Genomic DNA, 17,813 nt, shown 5'->3' with positions numbered 1-17,813 from the left:
GGCGACCAGCGAGCGCCTGCCATCCGCCAGCTTGCCCCCATTCCTCCAGCCGCCACTGCCACTCCCCCAGTGGAGCTGCCAGGAGCTGCTGCAGCGGCTGATGCTGGCCAGCCACAGCTGCAGCATTCAACAGCCGCCCGCTCGACGGCCAGACCTCGACTAGGCCGACCCCCAAGGGCATCTGCCGTCACGACATGTGCCCCTCTGGAGCCTGCCCCCAGCCTTGCAGCAGCCAATGGCCTTACTTTGAGGAGGAGCAGCAGGGCGGGCAGGGGCCACACAAAGATGGCCAAGGCACCGCCCTAGCGGGCCAAAAAGTCGAATGTGTGGCCAGTTGTGTTTGTTTTTTGAGGCCGAGAATTGGATGTTTGTTTTTTGAGGCCGAGAATTGGATGTTTGCTTTTTGAGGCCGAGAATTGGATGTTTGTTTTTTGAAGGCCGAGGATGTGATGTTTGTATTTTACGAAGGCCGAGGATGACGGCCATTTTAGTTGCACTGTTTTGTTAATCCTCTCCAGGTTGTGGGAGCGAGTAATGTGTTTGAGTGTTTTTTGGGGGTTTCGTCTGTTTTTGGTTTTCATGTGGGAAGGGCCCTGAGTTTGTACAATAAAGCATTTTATTTATTAACATTGTCCATGTTTGATCTTTGAAGTGTTTGTTGCCTTAACCGGCTGAGGGCTTGCGGAGCGGCTGCAATCATGTTCTTTCATTGGCACAAGCCATTCCCTGACAGGGGGCCTAGAAGTGACGTTCAATAAGCCGCCGACGGGCGGCCCTTGGACCTTCTGCCTCCCTCCTGGGCTGGTACTCCTCGTCCTCCTCCTCCTCATGCTCCTCCTGCTCCTCCTCCTGAGGTGGGGGTCCAACGTGAGGTGGCAGTGCCTGAGTCCTGCGGATAGCCAGGTTGTGCAGCATGCAGCAAACTACGACGAATTGGGAGACTTGCTTCTGCGAATACTGGAGGGCTCCCCCGGAGCGATCGAGACAGCGGAACCGTTGCTTGAGGACGCCGATTGTTTGTTCTATGATGTTCCTAGTCGCTTGATGGCTCTCGTTGTATGCCTCTTCAGCAGGGGTCGTGGGCGCGCGGAGCGGGGTCATGAGCCAGGTACACAAAGGATAGCCTTTGTCCCCGATAAGCCATCCTCTTGGGGGAGGCTGTGCCTGGAACATGTCAGCCACAGTTGTCTGTCGCAGGATAAAGGCATCGTGGCTGCTGCCTGGAAAGCGGGCATTGACAGCTAGGATGCACTGCCTGTGGTCACACACCAGCTGTACGTTGAGGGAATGGTAGCCCTTCCGGTTGCGGTAATCCTCGGCATGCTCCAGAGGTGCCCGCAAAACCACATGCGTGCAGTCAATGGCGCCCTGCACCAAGGGGAAGCCCGCTATTCTTGCAAATCCCACTGCACGCTGCTGCTGCTTGTCCAGGGTCATGGGGAAGGAGATGAATTGATGTCTCCTTCTGAAAAGGGCTTCGGTCACCTGGCGGATGCAGCAATGCACGGCGAACTGGGAGATGTTAGCGATGTCCCCAGCAGCAGATTGGAAGGAGCTGGTGGCATAGAAGTTGAGAGCCACCGTCACCTTCACTGCCACCGACAGAGACGTCCTGCGCATCAGCTGTGGCTGCAGATCTCTCTCAAGCAGCTGGCAGATGTCTGCAACCACCTCCCTTCTGAATCGCAGCCTCCTTACACACATCGCGGCAGACATGGTCAGATAGGAGGGCTGCTGGCGGTATACCCTGGGTGGGTAAGGCCTCAGTTGGCGACGCCTGTTGCCCCCTCTGCGTCTAGCCAGGGCTGCCACTCTCTCACGGCGTCTGTAAGCCCTTCTGGCATAAGGCTGAAAGTCAGCGTTGGCACCCAATGCAGCCCCCATTATATGCTGGCAAACAATGAGCTCTCAATGAAGGCAAAGATAATTGCTAAGCTCTGGCCTGAGCCAAAAATACCTGTCCTAGTGTTGGTCCAAACCAGTAAGCTCTCCTCCTTGGTCTCTCTCCAAAAAACCGTTGCACAAGAGTGAATGCTGCAAAATGGCTGGCCTTTATAGTGCAGGGTAAGTGCCCTTTAATTAGCGCTCCCTGCGGCCCGCCTCGGCTGTGTACCGTTCCACTTCACAGTCGTTAGGGCCGCCCGGCGCACAATGGCCCGGCGCGAGTGAAGTTCCAGTTCGGGGCGCACAAAGGGCGTTGCACTAGTAAATGACGTCATGATCTGCGCGCGCAGCAGGGCACGCGCTAAGACTTTGCGCCGGCGCTAAATGTGTACTGAAGTTGGGGCAAGGCGCAGATCGCACTGCGCCCGGGCGCTAAGCGCCTAGCGCTCGAGATCTACTCCTCCTAAGGCGCTAACGGCTGGCGCGCCCAACTGAATTTCTAGGCCATAACATTTTATTTAGTCCAATGCTAACAAGCAAAATGTAAAGGTTTGTCTAGCATTACACCGATGGCCAGTGCTAACTACCAACTTCTTTGTAATAAGAGAGGAAACTAATATTTCTAAATCTATATATTATACTTACATTATAACACCTTAGTTCAAGAGGATTGGTGAAGGCATACTTGTATTTCATCCATAATTTGGTCAATTTTATGGTTAAATTCTGAAAAGATAATTTTCAACACCCACAGCACTGCTGAAAGGGAGTGGTTCATTGGACAGCTGCTCTAGAAAGTAACACTAGGTCAATACTTGTCTGTTACTCATCCCTCCCATAGGAACACTGGATTTATTATTTTGGTATTCATGGCTACTACAGTATTAGGACAAATCTATTATTTTTCAGTTCTACTGCAAATCAAAAACACAGAAATAAATTACGAACTGTCATAACAGACTGCATACTGAATAGACATTTAATTGTAGTTTTACATTCGAAGAAATTGGAGGTAAAAGTCAATTGAACTCTTAACATGCCCTAATACAATAGCAAAATACTGCAAATGCTGGAAATCTGAAACAACAACAGAAAATGCTGGAAACACTCAGCAGGTCGTAGAGAAACAGAGTTAACGATTCAGGTCGATGACCCTTCGTCAGAACTGGAAAAAGTTAGAGAAGTAAGAAATTTTTAAGCAAGTGTGGGGCAGGGAAAGGGAGGAGGGGAGGAAAGAACAAAGGGAAAGTCTGTGATAGGATGGAAGGCAGGAGAGATTAAAAGACAAAAGGACGATGGTGCAAGGCAAAAGGAGATGGTAATGGTACAAGTTAAGAAACAAAAGATGGCTCCAGATGAAGCGTAAATGACAATGGCAGAATGATCAAAAGCTGCCATGTGAGAGAAAAAAGAAAACACAGGGGCCGAGGTTATCGTCTGAAATTGTTGAACTCAATGTTGAATAGGAAGGATGTGATTGCATTGGAGAGCTGTCATCAGTAAGTTTGCAGATGACACGAAAATTGGTGGAGTGGTAAATAGCGAGGAGGGAAGCCTCAGGTACAGGATGATATAGACGGGTTGGTCAGATGGGCAGAACAGTGGCAAATGGAATTTAACCCTGAAAAGTGTGAGGTGATGCATTTTGGGAGGACTAACAAGGCAAGGGAATACACAATGAATGGTAGGACCCTAGGAAGGACAGAGGATCAGGGGGACCTTGGTGTGCATGTACATAGATCCCTGAAGGCAGCAGGACAGGTAGATAAGGTGGTTAAGAAGGCATATGGGATACTTGCCTTCATTAGCCGAGGCCTAGAATATAAGAGCAGGGAGGTTATGATGGAGGTGTACAAAACGCTAGTTAGGCCACAGCTGGAATACTGTGTGCAGTTCTGGTCGCTACACTATAGGAAGGATGTGATTGCATTAGAGAGGGTGCAGAGGAGATTCACCAGGATTTTACCTGGGCTGGAGCATTTCAGCTACGAAGAGAGACTGGACAGGCTGGGGTTATTTTCCTTAGAGCAAAGAAGGCTGAGGGGGGACCTGATTGAGGTGTGCAAAATTATGAAGGGCATAGATAGGGTAGATAGAAAGGAACTTTTCCCCTTAGTAGAGGGTCAATAACCAGGGGGCATAGTTTCAAGGTAAGGGGCAGGAGGTTTAGAGGGGATTTGAGGAAAAACTTTTTCACCCAGAGGGTCGTTGGAATCAGGAACTCACTGCCTGAAAGGGTGGTAGAGGCAGGAATCCTCACAACATTCAAGAAGCATTTAGATGAGCACTTGAAATGCCATAGCATGCAAGGCTACGGACCAAGTGCTGGAAAATGGGATTAGAATAGACAGGGCTTGATGGCCGACACGGACACGATCGGCTGAAGGGCCTCTTTCTGTGCTGTATAACTCTATTGAGTCCAGAAGGCTATAAAAGTGCCTAATCGAAAGATGAGGTGCTGTTCCTCGAGCTTACGTTGAGCTTCGTTGGAACAGTGTAAGAGGCCGAGGATGGAGAGATCAGAGTGCGAGTGGAGCGGAGAATGAAAGTGACAGGCGGCTGGAAGCTCGGGGTTACACATGCGGACTAAACAGAGGTGTTCCGCAAAGCGTTCTCCTCAGTGTAGAGGAGACCTCATCGTGAGCAGCGAATACAGTATACTAAATTGCAAGAAATACAAGTAAATCGCTGTTTCACCTGGAAGGAGTGTTTGGGGCCCTGGACAGTCATCGACCTGAAACGTTAACTCTGTTTCTCACTCCACGATGCTGCTTGACCTGCTGAGTGTTTCCAGCATTTTCTGTTGCTGCTTTCTTAACATGCCCTAATTGGCTCCAAAATATATGAAGAAGATTGGTCTCTCCTTCAACACTATTCAGTTTAAGAGTAACATTATAGTACAGACTGAACTAAACAAAATGGCATACAATCTATTAAAACTTGTCATGATTTAAAAAAGAAAATATAATGTTTGTTAAATTTAAAAAAATGATGATACATCATGGCGCTCTCATCGTGGAGAACATTCTGGTCCTGACTGAAAATTTGCTCGCCATTGGCAACTTCCTCCCAATCACCAAGACCGGTCCTAGTTTTCCACAGCAGCCCTGCCCAAATGTGCCACTCGCCTCCAGATCACACCTTGTCCTATGCCCTCCAACCTCCAGCTCCTTCAACACCTTACCTCCCATCACCTTCAAGATTTTTCTCTACAGCTTCTTTAAACTCTTAGGCAAATTCTTCACCAAATTCCCCTCTCCTGTCCAATTTCTCTCTAAATTGATCAAACTTTTCAACCTTAGCAACTTTAACTCACCAAACCTCACCAATCTGATTTCCTTGCCTTACCCACCTCCCTCAATCTCGTATTCCACATCTCCACTTCATATTTCACCACTCTCACATAGCCACTCCCTTAATTGCCATCACACATGGCCTTAAGACCTCCATAATTCATCAGTGACAGGGCTCTCTCTCACATGTCCTCATCTGTAAACCCTTACCCAAAACCCTCATCTGCCTAAATCACTGCAGTCACATTATGCTCTGGGAAGAACACTGCTCCCCAAATGCGACTCAATCTCCAACCACTTTCCTCTCTAGGCTGCCACCTTTGATTTGCAGTCTACTAAAATTTGTTAGAATTTAGTTAAAATGAAAATATCAGACACCTCTGTTGATCTGTTCCACAACTGCAGTGCCTCCACTTTGTTTTCAGATGCTGGATGGTCTAACTGTCCTCTGCGTGGCCTTAAACCCATGGGCTGCAAGCTCAAATGTACATAGCAAGCCTGACTGTCGACAGCCAGATTTGACTTGACCACTTTAAGATATACTGTTGCAGTTTTGTTAGTACGTCTTTAGTTATGGGCAAAAGCAGACATTCTTCCATTTTTCACTGAAAATGTGTCCATTATTTTGGTCAAAACTGTTCATTTTATTCCACAAGGCAGATGATTTACAGTGCTTTAGCCCTACCTTATCATTCATTAATGCTGCAATATGAGTAGTCTTTCCACCAGGAGCAGCACAAATATCCAAGATTCTCTCTCCAGGTTTAGGATCCAACACATGGCTCACTACCACAGACGGCAAGTTCTGAACATTAAGAAAAGTATATTATCAAGTTGCATGGATCTCCACAATTATTTTTATATTTTTGCAGTATTTTAAGTAAAAGTTTCCATGTATTTTAAGACAAATGTCTTCAAAATTAAACTCTAACAATACAGCACACAATTTTATCACAAGAGGGTAGGAAGGGGAAAAATTAGTTCAATGACACCAAATTCCCACTAACACCATCCATCAAGATATTCCTCTGGAGTGTCTATCCTATGTAAACTGCACTTAAATGCTGCGGTGACTTCAACTGTTTGATGTCCCACTGTTTCCTCCAGTGGTTTGCCCATTGCTAAGAAAGCTGATATCTAAGAGGTACTCAAAGGTCGGAATTTTCACCTTTGTGTTGTGTTTGGTGCGCGCGGGCGGCGTAGCGCGTCCGGAATGCGATGTTCTGAGCAACGCGCTGCTCAGAGCGACTTTCTCTTAATGGCCCGTTGAAAGAGTCAACACTCGTTTCCCGGCCCTATTAAATGGTGCGGGTCTGATGACGTCAGCGATGACTCGTTTCCAGCACCCATATTTAAAGCGGCCTTGCACTGAACTCACTTGAAGGTTTCCAGAGGAGGGTGAAAGGCGTCAAAGAAAGGCCGCAGTACAGCTAAAACTTTTGAAACATCAATAGCCAAAGGCTTCACCTCTGATTCTTCCTTGCATACTCTTGTGGAGGCTGTCAGAGCACGCAGGGAGGTCCTCTTCAGGCAAAGGAGACCTCCACAAGCAACAAAAAGAGCCTGACTGGATATTGCTGAGGAGGTCAGCAGCAGGGATGTGGTCAGGAGGACCTCGATACAGTGCAGGAAGCGCTTCAATGATCCCATGAGGTCAGGAAAGGTGAGTGCAATGCCACACTCGCCCTCATCCTGAAGTGCTCGTCAACACATCCCCAATGCTCTGCCTTCCCAAGCCTACTCCTGCACATCATTACTCACACCAACATACCTTGCACGTCCACCCATCCCTCTCTCTCAATGTACATACTCACATCCCCATCTGACTAACTACCCCTCATCCTAATGCAATCATAGCAAGTAACACCACAGAAAGAGGCCGTTTGGCATTGGCACCCCACTCCCTCAGTCACCCTCTACAGATGTAACCCATCCATTCCTTACACACATTCCATCATTCTCACTCAAACTTCTCTTCTTTCCCTCCTTGCAGAAGAGAGCCCACAACAACAGGGAAAGGGAGAGAACTGGAGGTGGGCCTCCAGTAATTGCACATCTGACAGCAGCAGAGGAGGCGGCGGCTCTGGAAATTTAGGGAGCTCGAGACACGCTGGCGGTGGGAGACGGAGAGTGGACACACCCCAGCAACTGGTGACAGAATCACATCTCAAAGCCACATGGCATACAACAGTCACCCATATGGTGACTCATGTCAGCAACCGGTGAAATGTCATCATGTGCATAATGGTAATATTACCCATTCTTATTATAACACTTCTAATTCATTCTTTACTCTCTCACAGGTCCATCAACTGCCCCCCCCCCTCCACTGTCCAGCCTGAGGAGGAAGACGACTCCTCAGAGGAACTTCCACCCTTTGAGGGTGTTGAGTCAGCAGCCCCAAGTGCAGCGTAGATGCTGAACCTCGGAGGGCTTCGAGAAAGTGGGTGCTCTTGGAGGGGCAGCAACAATTGCATGAGGCTCTGGCATCTTTTGCAGCCGCGATATCTGCAACTGTTCAGAGAATGGAGGAGTCCATCTCCAACATGAGCACCACCATGTCACAAGTGATGGTGACGATGTGCTCTTCCTGTATGGAGCAGCAAATGCGTCTCTCACATGAGCACATGCTAGCTGTAGACAACAGATGGCAGGTGCTCACAGACCTCCTCTCAAGGAAGGATGAAAACATTGGCTTGGGCCTTCATCGCCCCACTGCTGTGCAGCAAGGTGCTTGCCAGCTCCTTGCTAGCAGGGAAGTGCGGGTGGCCCATGAGAGGGATGATGGTGAGAGGGGACATGGAAGTGGGGGCTCTTTCAAAGTGCTCACACTTCTCCCCCATTGCCTCCCACTCAGTCAGAGCCCCAAATGCTTCCTTGGATTGCGATGGTCAAGTCTGCCCCTGCACAGTCGCAGGAGGAGCAGACTTTGGCAGGGTCATCACACAGGCTCCAAAACCCAGAGGACGTCCGCCAAAAGTGTTGACGCAGTTGCAGCAGGGAAGTGAGCAGCCTGCAATCACCTCTGCTGAAGCCACAGGGGTTGCACCTCGTAGAAGCACTCGCAAAAGAAAAATAACACCAAAGTAGATGCACAAGGGTAAGCATATGGGTGTATATTAAATAATGTTAGTGCTAAGTTTCAGTTGTTTTTATTGCGCACACAAATGTTTTTCTTTGCACCACTTTCAGATCTTGTCCATTTTTGCCTCAAACCTTGGAAGTGGCTTTGTCACTTGGAGTGAATGGTGACACATTATTTAACCTTGAGCACTGCGGCGAGAGCAATGGATTGATCATTGTAGGGATGCTTTATGCTGTTGTTGGGGGGTGGAACTTAGTACAGCATGTGGCGGCCATGTGGCTAAATTGGAGCAAGTTAAGTAAATCTGGCCATGATGAGGACATCCCGGGCAGCAATGTGCACCGCTGCTGGTGGCATCTGCATCTCAGCTTCCTCCTCATCTTCCACCTGTTCGTCCTCCTCCTCCTCCTCTGAAGAGGCTGTGCGCCGTGGGTGGCCATCCGGAAGAGTAGGAAGAGGCAGGAAGTGCAGGAGTCTTCAGGGTGTGTGTCACTCGCAAACCAGTATGCAGCATTGGAGACTGCTGGGAGTGATGACACCTTGAAGGAGTGCAGTCCAGACCATGGCAGCAATGGGCAAGGGACTGCACAGGGGGGAGGGGGAAACAGCAAAGCGTAGAAATGCAGTCGTTATAGGAGATTCCATAGTTAGAGGGACAGACAGGTGTTTCTGTAACCGTCACCGTGAGTCCCGCATGGTGTGTTGCCTCCCTGGTGCCAGGGTAAAGGACATCATGGCGAGGGTGCAGAATATTCTGCAGGGGGAAGGGAGTGAGCCAGAAGTTGTGGTACGCATTGGTACCAACGACAGAGAGGGCAGGTATTGAGGTCCTACAGTCAGACTTTCAGGAGCTAGGGAGGAAGTTAAAAAGTAGGACCTCAAAAAGGTAGTAATCTCTGGATTACTCCCAGTGCCACGCGCCAGCAAGAGTAGAAATAGGAAGATAGGGAGGATCAATGTGTGGCTTGAGGCATGGTGCAGGAGGGAGGGCTTCAGATTCTTGGGGCACTGGGACCAGTTCTGGGGCAGAAAGCACCTATTCAAAAAGGATGGGTTTCACCTCAACAGGACTGGGACCAATGTCCCCATGGGGAGGTTCACTAGTGTGGTTGGGGAGGGTTTAAACTAAATTGGCAAGGGGATGGGCACCAGCACATAGAAGTAGAAAAGAGGAATAAGGTGCATAACGGAGGGGGAGTGTTGGATAGTACTAGAGAAGGAAGTAGTACCATATTAGAGCAGACTAAGAATGACTACGAGGAATACAAGGTCAGGTTTGCAATGCATGTATGTAAACGCACAAAGTGTGGTGAATAAGGTTGGTGAGCTACAATCACAATTAGCCATGTGGGAATATGATGTAGTGGCAATAACGGAAACGTGGCTTAAAAATGGTGAGGACTGGGTGCTTAATATTCACGGATACAAGGTGTTCAGAAAAGATGGGGAAAGAAAAAGGGAGGTGGGGTGGCAGTACTGATTAGGGAAGACATTGTAGTGTTAGAAAAGAGGGGATAAGGACAGAATCCATTTGGTTAGGGTTGAGAAGCAAAAAGGGTATGACCATGCTATTGGAGGTATTCGATAGGCCTCCAAATAGTGAGAGGGAGAGAGAGATAGAGGAGCAAATCTGCAAGGAAATCACAGAAATGTGCAAGAACTATAGAGTGGTGATATTGGGTGACTTTAATAACCCAATTATCGATTGGGATAATGTTAGAGTAAAGGGAAAGGAGGGGGAGGAATTTCTGAAATGTGTTCAAGAGAACTTCCTTGACCAGTAAGTTTTCGGCCCAACTAGGAAGGAGGCATTGCTGGATCTGGTGCTGGGGAATGAGGTGGGCCAAGTGGACCAAGTGTCTGTGGGAGAACACTTGGGTAAAAGTGATCACCGTATCATTAGGTTTAGATTAGTAATGGAGAGGAACAAGGAACAATCTAAAGTAGAACTTCTAAATTGGAAGAGGGCTAACTTCAATGGGATGAGAGGGGATCTAGCCACGGTAAAATGGAACCAAAGATTGACAGGAAAAACTGTAACAGAACAATGGGTAATCTTTATGGAGATGTTTCAGGTACATTCCAACAAGAGGGAAAGGTAAGGGAACCAAAGCCAGGGCTCCTTGGATGACGAGGGAGATAGAGAATATGATGAAACAAAAAAAGAGGATGTATGATGCATGTCAGGTGAATTCTTCAAGTGAGAACCAGACCTAATACAGTAAGTTGAGAGGGGAAGTGAAGAGGAAAATAAGACTGGCAAAGAGAGAATATGAGAATAGAATGGCAGTTAACATAAAAGGGAACCCAAAGATTTTCTACCGGCATGTAAATAGGTAGTAAGAGGCTGAGTAGGGCTTATTAGGGACAAAGAAGGTGATATATGCTTAGAGGCACAGGGCAAGGCTAGAATATTTACTGAGTACTTTGTATCGGCGTTTACTAAGGAGGTGGATGCTGACAAAATATCAGTAGAAGCGGAGATGGTAGAGGTAATAGATGGGGTGAAAATTGATAGGCAGGATGTACTGAAAAGACTGGATATGCTTAGACTGGATAAGTCGCCTGGTCCGGATGGCTTGCATCCCAGGTTGCTAAGGGAAGTGGGGATGGAGATAACGGAAGGGCTTGCCATAATCTTCCAATCTTCCCTAGATACGGGGGAGGTGCTTGAGGATTGGAAAGTGGCAAATGTGACAGCCTTGTTCAAGAAAGGGTGTAAGGACAATCCTAGTAACTACCGGCCGATCAGTTTAACATCAGTGGTGGGTAAGGTTTTTGAAACAATAATCAAGGAAAAAAATTAACAGGCACTTGGGAGAGGTTTAAGTTAATTAAGGAGAGCCAGCACGGATTTGTAAAAGGCAGATCGTGTTTGACTAATCTAATAGAATTTTTTGATCAAGTAACAGAGAAGGTTGATGAAGGGAATGCAGTGGATGTTGTCTATGTGGATTTTAAGAAAGCTATTGACAAAGTACCACATAAAAGGCTGGTTAACAAAGGTGAGACTCATCAAATAGGAGGGTCAATGTCAGCTTGCATAAGAAATTGGCTTAAGGACAGAAAACAATGAGTCGTGGTAAATGGTTGTTTTTCAGACTGGAGGATGGTAGACAGTGGTGTTCTTCAAGGGACATTAATATATACCAAGAAAAGCAGTGGTCCTAGAACCGACCCCTGGGGATCACCACTGTATACCTTCCTCCAGTCCTAAAAACAACCGTTCACCACTACTCTCTGTTTCCTGTCACTTAGCCAATTTCGCAGCCATGCAGCCACTGTCCCTTTTATTCCATGGGCTTCAACTTTGCTGGCAAGCCTATTATGTGGCACTTTGTCGAACGCCTTTTGGAAAGCCACGTACACCATGTCAACCGCATTGTCCTCATCAACCCTCTGTTACCTCATCAAAAAACTCAATCAAGTTGGTTAAACACGATTTGCCTTTAACAAATCCATGCTGGCTTTCCTTAATTATTCCACACTTGTTCAAGTGACTGTTAATTTTGTCCCTGATTATTGTTTCTAAAAGCTTCCCCACTACTGAGGTTAAACTGAATGGCCTGTAGTTGCTGGGTTTATCTTTACACCCTTTTTGAACAAGGGTGTAACATTTGCAATTCTCCAGTCCTCTGGCACCACCCCCCTTTCTAAGGAGGTTTGGCCAGTACCTCCGCAGTTTCTTCCTTCACTTCCCTCAGCGTCCTAGGATGCATCCCATCTGGTCCTGGTGACTTATCTACTTTAAGTGCAGCCAGCCTTTCCAGTACCTCCACTTTTTAAATTTTTCTCCCTTCTAGTATCTCCTCTACCTCCTCCTTCACTATGTCTATGGCAGCATCTTCTTCCTTGGTGAAGACAGATGCAAAGTACTCATTTAGCGCCTCAGCCATACCCTCTGCCTCCATGCGTATGTCTCCTTTTTGGTCCCTAATCGGCCCAACCCCGCCTCTTATTACCCGTTTACTAAATATATGCCTATAGAAGACTTTTGGATTACCTTTTAATTACCCTCTCTGCCCTTTACATTATTACTATCCCAGTCTATATTAGGATAGTTGAAGTCCCCCATTATCACTACTCTCTAGTTCTTGCATCTCTCTAATTTCTCTGCAAATTTGCTCCTCCATATTTTTCCCACTAATTGGTGGCCTATAGAATACACCCAATAGTGTAATGGCCCCTCTATTATTTCTTAACTTTAACTAAATAGATTCTGTCCTTGACCCCTCCAGAACATCCTCTCTCTCCAGCACTGTAACATTCTCCTTAACTAATACTGCCACACCACCTCATATTTTTCATTCCTGAAACTCATCCTCTGCCTGTATACCCTGTGTTGGGGGGTATCGCCTCCGGCATGGTGCTGCCCTGTGTTGACCCCCTCTCTCTTGTGGAGCACCAGGTCATTGAGGAGAAGGCTGCTGTTGTGGTTGCTACTGCTGCTACGGTTGGTGGGGATCATCTTGGTGCGATTCTGAGGACCAAGGTGAGGTCGTATAAGTGGCACCCATACTGATGTAGTAGATGGCAGGTGAAGTGGAGAAGAGAGGGCCAATCCCTCAATGTTGTGATAGTGAGTAGCAATGTGGTGAGAGTGGCTTCCGATATTTCAAAAATGACCTGCTAACTGCTGACACCTAAATCTGTGCACAAAATGGAGTGAGCAAGAGCCTTTCCATGAGGCAAGAAATGAGGTGTAACGTTGCAGTATTTATGTGCTTTTCCCAGCTATCAATTAATGAACTCGCCAATGGCCACTGAGCTGCAGCCTCCCCTTTACAGGCGAGGCACCCAACCTCCGTTTTAATTCAAGCCTTGCTTCTACTTGCAGCATTGTTCCTTGTACTCTGGGAATTCCTTTCGAGTCATTAACAAGAGTCAATGATGCATCCATTAGGGATTTCCTTCTATTTGCCCTATTTAGCAGAAGAGGAGAATGAGGAGGAACGAAAAGAGTCCAATGCACCATAGGAAGCATCTGGCATGAGTCAGAAGGTTGTGGATTCAGGTCCCACTCCAGAGACTTGAGCACAAAATCCAGGCTGGCACTTCAGTGCAGTAATGAGGGAGTGGTGCACTGTCAGAGGTGCCGTCTTTCAAGGCCCCATCTGCTCTCTCAGGTGGACATAAGAGATCCCGTGGCACTATTCAAAGAAGAGCAGAGGAGAGTTCTCGACGGTGTTCCGGCCAACAGTTATCCATCAAACAACCATCATTAAAACAGATTATCAGGTCACTTATCTCATGCTGTTTGTGGGACCTTGCTGTGCGCAAATTAGCTTTCGTGTTTTCTACATTACAATAGACTACACTTCAAAAAGTACTTATTTGGTTGTAAAGCGCTTTAGGACGTCCTGAGGTTGTGAAAGGCGCTATATAAATACCTTTCTTTTGCAGGTACCCACACATTCGCATATATATTAATATAGCAAGGTCTGATTTCAACCTGAGCAGTAATGCTTAAGGTTGTTTCTCACTGGTGAATGGTGCCACATACTTGCCCTAGACCTGGAGCCCAAATTCACCAGAGGAACCCTGGTGCCAGTTTCTGCTAATGTCACCACTGCCCTCAACTTCTATGCCACAGGGTCTTTTCAGGCTGCATTTCAAAACATTTGTAGCATTGACTAATTCGGCTGCACATCAACACATTAAATAATGACTGATGTTTATTTGTTGCTAGTGTTGGCCAGTACATAACCTTTGCTACGGACACTACTTATCAACACAAGAGCAGTGTCCACCTTTATAGTAATAGAATTTCCCCAAGCACAAAGTGACATCTGCTGTACCCATGTTCTCATATGTGTACCTTTCTAGAATGCAATCAATTTCAACAGGATTCCTTCCTTTTGAGAGAGGGTGGGTTCAACATTCGCTTTACTTGGTGCTTACAAATCAATCTGTTGGTGCAGGATTTTATATTGTCTCTGTACAACTCTTATGTAGTTGTCAATTGAAATTTTCCTTACTAGGTATGTAAAAACTTGTAGATGATATTTCCTCTTCTCCACAGGAAACAGCTACTTTGGATTTCAGAGAATCACTCAGTTGATATTTGACATGAGGCCACAAGAGCACTGATTGTCATCCTTTTCTGTCAAAGGTGTCAATAGGGAGATGTCCAAGGTAACAACGGTTATGTATCCCTTGCCTTCCTTACAGTTACTATTAAATGAATACAACTGTTGAAATGTTAAATATTTTGTAAACAGAATGCAGCACATACACACTGCCAGAAAAACCAGCAGAAGCAGACTTTAATATTGGAATGGAACAAAGTGAACAATTGTCAATCCCACTCATCCAGAGTGGAACAGAGACTGTATGGAAAACCCTGAACCAATGTTGCATCTGTTATTTCAAGATATAGCAGAGTTCAGGCTTACCTGTAAAAACACAAAACTAGACAAGAGGTTGTCAAATGATGGACTGATGTAGACTGGCTCTGTCATTCTGACTCCCACACCCCTGAGAATGAATAAACAGCATGTGCAATTTTTAAAAGAAATTATACACAGACACACACACACACGTCACAATTCTAATTTCTAAGGATTTTAATAGCATTATTTCATTAGATGTCCAAATATTAGTGATATTGTATCAATATTTGGAATCAAGATACAAGCTTCATACGTTCTATGTTTTGTTTTCAATGTGCTCTCCACTCTGTGGTAAACTTAGCAACATTTACTAAGTTCTAGAATTGCTCTACCAACTATTTATTCCTGAGAATTTTCTGTTTAGTGAATATAATCTACTGGTCTGAACCATTACTTCTACTCACAGATTTCCAATGACACTGCTCACAGTAAGTCAGATAATATGTTATTTCATAAGGGTAGTAATGTTAAACACCATAATGGACAATGTATTATTCTACTACTAAGGTACAGAAGTATCTCTCCACCTCTCTTTCCTCCTTTAAGACGCTCCTTAAAACCTCTTTTACCAAGCTTTTGGTCACCTGCCCTAATTTCTCCTTATGTGACTCGGTGTCAATTTTTTTTGTCTTATAATACTCCTGTGAAGCGCCTTGGGACATTTTACTAGTTAAAGGCACTATATAAATACAAGTTGTTGTTGTTTAAAACTAAGAGATTCAAATTGTTCTTAAGTAAACACAACTTCTGGTGTTTAATTGTTGTTTGGGGAAGATTTGTATTAGAAAAGTTCATAAGTTTCAGGCTCTAGGTGAGGAACATCCAGCATTAAGTAACGGGCTTTCTTTAGCTAAAAAAGCGATTGTTTCGCAAAAGGTGTATCTGAAGTCATGTAATGCACAATGTATTATTATGCTGCTAAGTCAAAGTTGTGCCCTTTTAAAGCCAGAAAATCTAATTGCTGTTAAGTAAACAATGGTTGAATTCACTCAGAGTTGAACTGGTATTTAGGCTGCAAGCTAGAACCCTGGCTTTGTTGTAAGTGTGATTCATAAAGAGGCTGCAGATATTTTGACTCTAGTAATTACTGCTCCTTGAAAATGTCTTCCTACATTCCAAATGACTGCTTTTGTTTGTTTATTCTTTTTTGTTTCATACAGAAATTTGAATGGGATACCTGAAGCTGGATAGAGGAAAATAGAGAAGTGCAACAAACAATATGCCTTATCTTCAGAAACAATTTAAATTGTAAAAATCTGTAGTTTGAACTAAATAGAAATGAACTTATTAATACAGTATAAAACATGATTGAAATCCAATTATCTGTTACATCTCCAGCTTTTTCCAGTTCTGATGAAGGGTCCCAGACCTGAAACGTTAACTCTGTTATCATTGGTATCATTCTGGTGAATCTGCACTGCACCTCCTCAAAGGCCAAAATATCCTCCTGAGCTGTGGTGCCCAGAACTAAACGCAGTACTCTAAATGGAGTCTAACCAGAGCTTTGTATAACTGTAACATAGCATCCATGCCTTTGTATTCCAGTCCCCTTGACATAAAAGCCAACATTCCATTAGCTAATACAATAGCAAAATACTGCGGATGCTGGAAATCTGAAATAACAACAGAAAAATTATGAAGACTGGTTGCATAGACAAGGCTCATATTCCCTTGAGTATAGAAGATTAAGGGGCGATCTAATTGGGGTGATTAAGATGATTAATGGAGTTGATAAGGTAGATAGATTGAAACAATTTCCCCTAGTGGGGGAGTCCAGAGCAAAGGGGCATAACCTTAAAGTTAGAGCTTGGCCATTCAGGAGTGATGTCAGGAAGCACTTCTTCACACAAAGGGTAGTGAAAATCTGGAAAACTTTCCACCAAAAAGCTGCTGAGGTTAGGTCAATTGAAAATTTCAAAAATTAGATTGATAGATCTGTGTTAAAGGTTACGGAACCAAGGCAGGTAGATGGAGTTGCGATATAGATCAGCCATGATCAAATTGAATGGTGGAACAGGCTCAAGGGGCTGAATGGCCTTCTCCTGTTCCTATGATCCTATTTCTATGCAGGACACTCCAATTTAAAAAAAAATAGTTAACATGAAACAAACTCTTCAAACAATTCACTGAACATGCATCTGTCCCAAATCTCGGATCTGTTTGTTGGGCATGTTACAAAACTTATGCAAGGACAGTCAGAACATGGAACGTTTAAAGACTGTAGCACTTGCTATAATTAAGAAGCATCAAGAGAGGTTAGTACGAATTTTGGTTCCGGCTCAATACACAAAATATTTATTTTGGAATTAATAAAGCAACCACATATAAAACCACACAATATGTGCAAAATATTTACCTTAAAGTGCTGTTTGAGCAAAATATTTCATTGCGACTTACTTCAGCAATTCCATTCCCTACAAATGTTTTTGATCCCGTAAATTCTTTTGCACCCCTTTTACATTTGCCAAAAATATCTGAATATACAGAAACTATATCACCAGCTTTCATTACTGAAACAAAAAGAGAGAACGTTAATTTTGTATTGTATATCTACTTTCTGGACAAATAAGTGAAAAATACAATGTAAAACCTAGGATTACGGTTCGAACATTAGATTTTAGTGGGTGATAGAAAAACACAGTTAAAGAATATCATTCAATTAACTACCAAGTGATGGTTAGATCACACATAGATTCATGGTACCAATATATGAAGTTACATTGTTTGAAGACAGCAATTATTCCTTAAATGGTTATTGGAAGAGTGAAATGGACAACCCTCTGCCAGATTTATTTCACTCTGTAACAGAACATTAGAACCTTGGTTTTCCAATTGGCAGTAACCCATTTAAAATACCACTAATTTTAAAGTTACATAAGTGAAAACCTTGAGTAAGAGAGAAGGCCTGTTGGTTCGCCCAAACATTTCCCGCTCTCCTTGGTGAACACCTGACTGAGGAGGGGGGGGGGCGGGAAAGTGAGAGGAGGAAGGGGAGAGAGAGAACTCCCTCGAAATCATCTAAAATTTGATATATCCAATTATCCATTTTATGAGCATATTAGAGCTACATAGTAGTGTACAAAATGCTAGAAATTCATTGATCTAATTTGAATTTTTACAGATTGTTCTATTGCCTTTTGCTTTTAATTGGTGCTAACT

At 44.9% G+C, this 17,813-nt stretch overlaps 1 protein-coding gene across 5 annotated transcripts in view; it reads right to left on the bottom strand.

Moving 5' to 3' along the window:
• Positions 1-17,813, bottom strand: part of nsun6 (NOP2/Sun RNA methyltransferase 6) — a 76,054-nt gene that overhangs the window by 46,018 nt on the left and 12,223 nt on the right. For all 5 annotated transcript variants that reach the window (XM_085987850.1, XM_085987847.1, XM_085987845.1 and 2 more), the window contains 3 exons: positions 17,011-17,164; positions 14,658-14,739; positions 5,863-5,982 (listed from right to left, as the gene is read on the bottom strand). In XM_085987850.1, the coding sequence (XP_085843976.1) occupies positions 5,863-5,982; positions 14,658-14,739; positions 17,011-17,164 (356 nt within the window). The remainder of the gene's footprint in view (positions 1-5,862; positions 5,983-14,657; positions 14,740-17,010; positions 17,165-17,813) is intronic.

Source organism: Somniosus microcephalus, chromosome 5 (assembly GCF_052327205.1).
Source record: "Somniosus microcephalus isolate GS21.2 chromosome 5, FLI_Smic_1.0, whole genome shotgun sequence".
Lineage (NCBI taxonomy): Eukaryota > Metazoa > Chordata > Chondrichthyes > Squaliformes > Somniosidae > Somniosus > Somniosus microcephalus.
This window is presented reverse-complemented; position numbering and strand designations above follow the sequence as displayed.